Source organism: Bremia lactucae, linkage group LG3 (genome assembly GCF_004359215.1).
Source record: "Bremia lactucae strain SF5 linkage group LG3, whole genome shotgun sequence".
Lineage (NCBI taxonomy): Eukaryota > Oomycota > Peronosporomycetes > Peronosporales > Peronosporaceae > Bremia > Bremia lactucae.
In genome coordinates, this window is record NC_090612.1 from 5,524,730 (window position 1) to 5,532,844 (window position 8,115).

Here is an 8,115-nt window from a genome sequence, read left to right on the forward strand (position 1 = left end):
CTTAAGACAAGTTAACTTAAGAGGGTAAAATGAAAACTGTATTAATATAGTTAAGTGTCTCTTAATCTATCTTTGTAAATGCTGACTTAACTATAACCTAATACTAAACATGTAAATGAATTCTTATCTCTATCTTATCTTGTAACTCTCTTTGATTACTTCTACAGCTGATTAGTCTGCGGAATAAATAGACATAATGGTCTATACCTATTTATGGATAAGAATTCAGGACATTACTATATAAAGTAATATCCTCCAAATATTATCTACCTTTTAGATAATATATTAATTAACAACCTTTAAGTGTTAATTTCATGTAAAGATACACCCCGTTACAGAGACAGCGTCGAATTTTCGACCACTCGAATAAGTTGAGTGGTGGTACGAAACAAGGATGCTTGCTTGAAAAGCAACATCCAAGAAATTTTGAAACACCCGTCTATAATAGACAGTGCAAAAGTCCTAGCTTTTACAAGTGCGGTGTATGTTACCTAACGCTCTGATGTAAGAGTCAATCGCCACGGAGATTATTTCGACACATTCTAGAGCAGTACTTGCGTTATTCGTAAAAAAACAAAAGAAGTTGCGATATTAAAGCAGGATTTAAAGAGCCTTTGAAGAATTTAATAATCGACTATTTGCCAAGCAGTTGTGATTCTAAGTCACAGATATATTTTCTGCACCTAAATTGACGGTAGGGACGTGTTACCCCTCTCCCCCCCGTTCTCGGATACGTCGCCCGTTCAAGGTTGCCCTTCGAGAGAAGTCACTCAAAAGTCGCAGCAGTTGCAAAACTACTAGTATTCCTTGGACAGAAAGTATCATAGTAACTTAAAATAATTTGCAACTTCGAGCACCAGCAATCGACACGATTTGTGCGACTCTTCAAAAAATTGGAATCCATATGTTGGCGTCCAAGCCGCAATTTTGCGACAGTCGTCCCATAATTACAGTGTGGTCTCAAATGGACAGCAGCTTAATATTCAGGCACGTATATTACAATTCCAAGGCCTGTCGTCCACAAGAATTTCCTTGAGGACGTGGTCTAGTCACATTATGTAGTTGGTGAATCTCTGCCAGGCAATTGGACACTTCTGCACAGAGCGCTTTAATTTGAGAGAGAACAAATCATTCATTGGTTGATATTGCACCTGAAAATTATGATTAAAATAATCGCAAGTTTCGCTCAGTCTAGAAAACGCACTCCACTCAAGTAATCTGCAGCAAGAAGCCTTCTTTGTTCTGAGAGCACCCACCACAGCAAACGCAGCGTACATTTTACATCCGTGGTGGCCTAAATTTTTTAAGTCTATCGCCACGCGCAGTGTGTAAATTGAGCAACTCTGAGTTCCCTGAAGATTCGCCGAGCCCACTGGTTGTGGGAGTGGAAAGCATCCCCGCGCCGATTTTTCCAAGAGTAGATCCCAACTTTTCGACGGTGTTCTCATCGACGAGCTATTAGACTGGTAGCGCATTCGACGGATGGGATAAGTTTGTGGGGCTATAGCAACCAATACACGACGACAGTTCCTTACTCACACAAGAGAGAAGTGGAGTGGCCTGTGCTTGAAGCGATCGGGGAGGACTGCTATCTTGACGCCCTATATCTACTCATATATCGACACTTGCCCATTTTTTGCTAAGAAACGATGATTGCGCCGACAAACAAGCCGACGATGGTCAAATGGGAGCATTTGTTCTTCGTCATCATGGATGCCCCCACTGACAGTAATCTTCACGTTTATCTCAAGGAATTGAAGAAGCATAATGTCACGGACCTTGTGCGCGCGTGCGAGGTCACGTATAGTAGCGAGTCTGTGAAGGCTGCTGGTATTCACGTGCACGAGCTCGAGTTTCCGGACGGCGAGTCGCCCGATCCAAAGATTCTGGATCAATGGCTTGACCTGGTCGAAATCTGTTATAAAGACAATGTCTGCAGCTCTAATAAAAACAGGTCTATCGCGGTACACTGCGTCGCTGGACTCGGCCGGTCAGTAGCTGGATTTTTATTGTGACGAGGACGTGGGCTAATTTTTCTGATTCCTTGATCTATTTTAAACAACTGCAGAGCTCCCGTGCTGGTTGCCATCGCTTTGATCGAGTATGGTCTGGATCCGATCAATGCAGTGGAGCATATTCGTAAGTTTCGTCGCGGTGCTATAAATTTGCGTCAGCTTAAATATTTGGAAAAGTACCAGCCTCGGCGAGGCAGCAAGGCGAAGTGCACCATTATGTGAATTGACACTAAAAGAGAAGACAAATGGCATATTTGTCAAGATTGCTCTAGGGCTTTTTACTCTTTATCAATTTGCTACTTGGTGTCTTTGTTTCTTAATGATTAATCGCCATTTTGCGGTCATACTCGTTTATCAACACGTCTGCATTTTGTAAATTTATGACAATTCTTATTTTATTTAGAATTTTTCTAGTCATATATTTTCTACAACTGCCATACTTAAGTCCACATTGCTTCTGCGTTGGTTTGGTCATTATCGCTCCTAGCTAAAAAAATGTCAAGGCTAACGTGCTGAATTATTCACGAGGCTGTACATGTAATGCAAGATTACTCGGCTTTCGAAAATTTCCCGTACGATTCGCATGCCGCGGCTGAAATTTAGCAAGCTCGCTGAACCAATTAACGACAGAAAAGTGGTTGTTGTATCTCGCAAAGTCGACGGCAACTGAAGTACAACCTTCCGTGCGATTTAGCCAAAGCCACTGCACTGTGGTCAAGTGACCTCCGGCGGCAGCAGTATCAATTGCTCCTGTTGTGCAACCTTCTTGACGATTATCATGCAAATATTTGACAACGTCGAGATGGCCACTTGCTGCAGCGCTATCTATTGCATGCACCGAACATCCTTCGCTTCGGTTTTCGTGCAACCACTTGACCACATCCAGTCGACCACGGTATGCTGCAGCATCCATCACCCGAGTTGAAACCTTCAACTCAGGGCGAAAGGCTGTGAGCCATTTTATGATTTCGAGATGCCCTTCCGTTGCTGATATCCTCATGGACCAGTCGAAACCGTGCTCAGAAATCTCCGGCTTTCGTTTACCCAGTCGCCTTAACAGTGACAGGTAGCCGCCACACGCTGCCCTTTGAATTGTCCATCGAATGGAGCAGTCCAAGAAAGATTCGATAAGTGTCGGTACTAGACCATTGGCGATGGGACCGACCTGGTCTCTTACAACAACCTCGACACTCGTCATTCGCTCCATCGTTTTGTTTTGCTGTAAGGCTTGTAAGTTATCAAATAAAAATGGTGCGGCAGCAGAAGAAGTTATCACCCTTTAAAAAGAAGAGACTATGGATTCATGACCATGAGGCTATGATGCTAATCCCCCATTATTTTGGCTGCGAGAAGCTCATTGTCGCACGCACATATAATTATACTCTGGAGAAGTAAGTGTGGCTTTCAAGTTCTTAAAGGCGTAGGTCAACCAAAGTTCGGGCTCTTGTACTGTTTCATTTACCCTTCAATCTCAATGTCTTTTTCGATTCATGAAGGCAACAGACCAGCTCAGGTTTCTGCATTTGCAATTGAATAAATAGATTAAATTGCATTGCAAATGTAACCGCAATAATAATTACGTTCATTCAATCGTAAAGCTTTGCAAAATAAAAATGTTCAAAGTAATCATTGAAACTTCTCAAATACAATTAAAAGCCGCACTCATTCGTCGCGGTCGATATCGCGGCGCTTCTCGAAGCGTGACACTCCGTCGCCGTTCTCTACGTGACCAACGAGTCAAACACTTCGCCGTGACCTGTTGCAACTCCACATTTTGCTCATTTAGCCATCGTAAAATATGCATGTGGCCGTTAAGCAATGCAAAATGTGAGGCAATACTTGTACAGCCTTCCGTACGGTTGTGTTTGAGCCATTGCACAGTCTTGAGGTGCCCTCCAGCCACCGCACTATCCATCGCAGCAGTCGTGCATCCTTCTTCGCGATTTTCGTGTAACCACTGAACAGCATCCAGTCGCCCATAGGCGGCAGCACTGTCAATAGCTGCAGTAGTACAGCCTTCATCCCTATAATAATGAAGCCACTTAATGACTGAAAGGTGCCCGCGTAACGCAGCAGAGTCCATAATTTGTGTTGAGCAAATCATGTCTGGCTGATAGGCAGTCAGCCATTTTACGACCTTCAGGTCGCCGTGGTCTGCTGCTGTGCGGAGAGCCCAGTCAAGCTGTCGAGGCGTGATTAGCGCTTCTTTCTTACCCAGTCGCTCAAGCAGCGTCATGTAACCAGCGCAAGCAGCACGCTCAATTGTCCACTTGTTAGAAGCGTCCAGGTACTCGTTCACCAATTCAACTACATGTGGGCATCCGGCAATCGAATCGTGCTCGCACAGTACGAGTTTCACGGCAGCGATCAAGGGAGCAATTTGAAAGCTCATGATGTTCTTCTTTGAAAATTCGAATCTGAAAACGAAAACTTTGTTCCACTTTACGTGGCGTGCGTCATCACTTGTTCAAGTGGGATTAACAACATGCCCTTTCCGCCAATCTCCTCTTGTACTGGCGTACGCTCGCGCAACCTCTAAGGCTCTTCCTTTAGATGTGTTGTAGCGGCAAGCTTCCGACCTTCAAAGAAAGTTTCATTGCAAGTAGCAACTGCAACAACAAAATGACGATTGCCGGTTAAAATTAAGTTTAAGAGCGCACGACGATACGACCAATCTAACGTTTTGCCTTGAATGCGACCATCTGGATCAAACATCACCTGCTACATCAGCAGACGAGGACCTCGTCGTAGGTCAGTGCATATTCGCATGGTTGCTGGGACCAGTAGCCGTTTCCACCACGTACTGCTGTCATTTGCGAACGACGGTTATTGGCGTGTGTGTTACATTAATTGGTTTTATTTAAATCGTGTCTTTCAAATTGGCAAGATCTTGTTGGCTGTAGAAAAACGGTCACCTTGAAGTACTTTGAGATTACCAAAAAAGTGTAATCTTCGATCATGCCGCAAAGTCGTGAGCTAGCGAACAAGAAAAACGATCACAAGGACCGACACTCGCGCGGACCAATGGGCTTAAGTGCCGCTGGGCCGAAGAAAGGCATGATCGCAGCAATCAAAACTGATATGGTTTGTAGAAGTAGCTGACGCTTATTTGAAATTGCAGGTGGTGCAGGTGCGCACAACTGGGGCGTCTCGACAGCCGAAGAGGATGCTATTGTAGCTGTGGACAGAAAAGACCCCAATTACGATAGCTCCGAGGAACAAAAGGTCAAAATTTAGTTTTCGGCCGTAAGATCAAGGAAGCTGTTGGGTATATATGATAAGCTCGAGTGCGTCGTATTGTTGCCTGAGGGTTTGTCGACAAAGTAGTCATGAGGATTATCGCACTAGAGCAAGAAAAGCTCATTTTAAGATTTTTTTTGAGAGATTTTTGCTCGCACTGAGGCATGCCTACATCATCATTAACGGGAGTATTGCTGTTAAAAGCGATTTTCTTATGTCCTCCACACCAAAGTCCTGCAAAAATGGCAGTGCCGACAGCTAATGTAAACGCTGCGTCTGTGACGAAGATTTCAAACTTTATGTGGAAGTCTCCCGCACTCATCTCCGAAGGATCTCTCATCATCCTTTTCGAAACACATAATTCACTCACGTACTGCTACGCAAAGCGCGATGCAATTTATCAAAATCGTCACGGCGCCTTCTACCATAATGACATGATTGGTCAGCCCTTTGGCTCCAAGATCATCTCAAGGAAAAAGAACGCGCGCGGATATCTCATTTTGCTCGCTCCGACCCCTGAGCTTTGGAGTCGCGCGTTGCGTCATCGTACGCAGATCGTTTTTACGCTCGATGCCAGCGCTATTCAATTCGCAGCCGCACTTCGCTCGGGATCCCGCGTCGTTGAGTCCGGAACTGGAAGTGGTGCACTTACAAGTAGCTTTGCGCGCACTGTGGCGCCTCACGGTCATGTATTTACGTATGAATTTAATGCGCATAGAGCGGATATCGCTCGCGACGAATTCCATCGCAACGGACTGGAGAGTATTGTCACGGTCGAATGCAGAGACGCGTGCGAGCAGGGCTTTTCAGTTGAGCTTGAGGGATCTATCGACTTAGTGTTTTTGGATCTTCCCTGTCCTTGGAAGGCTGTGGACCATGCAGCAAAATTGCTGAAACAAGGCGGATTTTTCGCGTCCTATTCTCCTTGCATTGAGCAAGTTCAAAAGACGTGCGATGCGCTGCGAATCGCCAACTTTGAGTGTAAGTTCATAAATTTGAGAAGCTAGTGGAAATAGCACATCTAATGCGTGCTTTAAATCTTTAGTAATTCGAACAATTGAGACGAGGTTGGTGCCTTACAATTCCCGTCGAATTGATCTGCCTGTGCCGGATTTTGGGTTTGGACAGAAGGTAAATCCAAAAAAGGATGGTGAATCTATAATTTTGGATGAACAGACGGAAAGAGATACGCCTGGTATCGACGAAGAGAAGAAACACTTAAAAGTCGACGAACGCAAACGTAAGTATGTTCCTGGCGGTGTGGGCGAGCACATAGTGGCCAAGAAGGATGACGAGATCCGCGGCCATACTGCGTATTTGACGTTCGCGACCAAGTTTTTTTAAGTATTCAGTCGAGGAAGCACCGTCAAGATGTGCAAAGCTTAATAGGCTTAGACAAAATCATCAATAGCCAGAAGGCCGATTGTTCTTCGAAAAAACTTGTCGGTAGGTATATCCTGAAATTACGCTCGCTAAACATTCCGCCTTAAAAGTTGACGAAAAACTTGGAACAAATGCGATGGAGCTCACGCAATAATTTCTATAAATTCTTCAGATGCTCCAAACAACAAGCAAACCTATTTTGCTAAATAACAGTGGAAGGTGTTCCAGTCAAAAAATTGAGGCTCAATAATCTATAACTCTTTTGTAACGAGCTAAAGTTGCCCTATGTCACACAAAACCATTACGTACTCTTGGTGTACCTAAAGGGATGGTCAATTACTTTATGTGAAGTACTTAGACCACTTCTGTTCCTAGCGAGGTTGATCGTTTCGCTCAGTGTTTCTAGGCACTTGGCGTGGGGCACTTGACTCATGGGTGGAGTGCACAAAGTGACCTACCCTCGTGTATGTGATTGACATAGGTGTAATCACATCGAAAGGGATGACGGCTAGTGTAGGCGGGCACGTCGTAACGCGGCCACGCTCTACTTAGACACACACCCTAGCACAGCGAGGAAGAAGTTTAACCTGCTTCTCTTGCGTGCAGTGAGGTAGCTGTGGTGGGCGCGTTAGCGACCTCACCCAACGCACTAAGTACTTTGGTTAAGTGTCGTCACGGGAGCGGTAATCCGGCTCCTCGTTCGCACTTACCAAGTAGGAAGTAGTTTTCAGACTGATTTATATTTAATCGTATTAAATATAAATACCTATTTTTGCCAATTAAAATGTTATCTCTATAGATAACACTTAATTCGTATTGCGAGCGTATCTTTCTAGATACCTCGCGTAACGGATGACGCTGGGCGTCATCCCTCCTAATGTGTTTGCGCCCATGTGTATCACATACACAAGGGTTGGTCACAAATGTGCACCACACCCGACTGCTGGGCCTAATTACTATAATTTAGTAACTGACCATCCCCTTAGATACACCAAGTGTACTTAACGGGGACTGTGTAACATTAGGGCAAGTTTAGCCCGATACACCATCCCCCCTTTAAGAACGAATTAACATTTTTAAATTCGTCAAAGAGTAGAGAGGAACTGTGAGCAGCTTTACGCGCCGCTTGTTTACTCAATCCTCTAGCGCACGTGTTTCCATACACGGCGCCCAAGATGCCACCTAAAAGGGGCCACGTTGGTGGGTCGTCTGCGAAGACGCCCACTCAACCTCGCACTAAGCGCACGCGCCGCGTTAATTCGCCTGCCGCGTCTAATGCCTTAGTAGGAACGCCGACAGCCACTGCGGCTGTCGCGTTAACAGGGCTAAAGGATCCATCCCACTTTAACAGTGAGGATGTTGATCCGTCGCTCATTGTCGACTACAATGAGTCGACACCGTTGCCGTCACCTCATAGTAGTGATGCGGACAACGAGCTCATGAGGAGTGATGATGCGGCATTATTGCCCATCCAAAC

The 8,115-nt window shown here is 45.1% G+C and overlaps 4 protein-coding genes across 4 annotated transcripts; 3 read left to right on the forward strand and 1 right to left on the reverse strand.

Moving 5' to 3' along the window:
* Nucleotides 1-1,232: 1,232 nt before the first annotated feature.
* CCR75_001946 (uncharacterized protein) lies at nucleotides 1,233-2,460 on the forward strand. Its single transcript, XM_067960047.1, has 2 exons — nucleotides 1,233-1,990; nucleotides 2,069-2,460. The coding sequence occupies exons 1-2, from the start codon at nucleotides 1,650-1,652 to the stop codon at nucleotides 2,235-2,237; spliced, it is 510 nt and encodes a 169-aa protein (XP_067817358.1). The 5' UTR covers nucleotides 1,233-1,649; the 3' UTR covers nucleotides 2,238-2,460.
* A 72-nt stretch (nucleotides 2,461-2,532) lies between these two features.
* Nucleotides 2,533-4,407, reverse strand: CCR75_001947 (uncharacterized protein; the record flags this gene model as incomplete). The annotated part of the gene is made up of 2 exons (XM_067960048.1): nucleotides 2,533-3,242; nucleotides 3,678-4,407. 2 exons carry the CDS (start codon nucleotides 4,405-4,407, stop codon nucleotides 2,533-2,535), a joined length of 1,440 nt encoding a protein of 479 aa, XP_067817357.1.
* Nucleotides 4,408-4,973: 566 nt separating this feature from the next.
* CCR75_001948 (uncharacterized protein) lies at nucleotides 4,974-5,252 on the forward strand (the record flags this gene model as incomplete). Its single annotated transcript, XM_067960049.1, has 2 exons — nucleotides 4,974-5,103; nucleotides 5,146-5,252. 2 exons carry the CDS (start codon nucleotides 4,974-4,976, stop codon nucleotides 5,250-5,252), a joined length of 237 nt encoding a protein of 78 aa, XP_067817223.1.
* Nucleotides 5,253-5,497: 245 nt separating this feature from the next.
* On the forward strand, nucleotides 5,498-6,599 carry CCR75_001949 (uncharacterized protein; the record flags this gene model as incomplete). The annotated part of the gene is made up of 2 exons (XM_067960050.1): nucleotides 5,498-6,236; nucleotides 6,301-6,599. The coding sequence occupies 2 exons, from the start codon at nucleotides 5,498-5,500 to the stop codon at nucleotides 6,597-6,599; spliced, it is 1,038 nt and encodes a 345-aa protein (XP_067817222.1).
* Nucleotides 6,600-8,115: the final 1,516 nt, after the last annotated feature.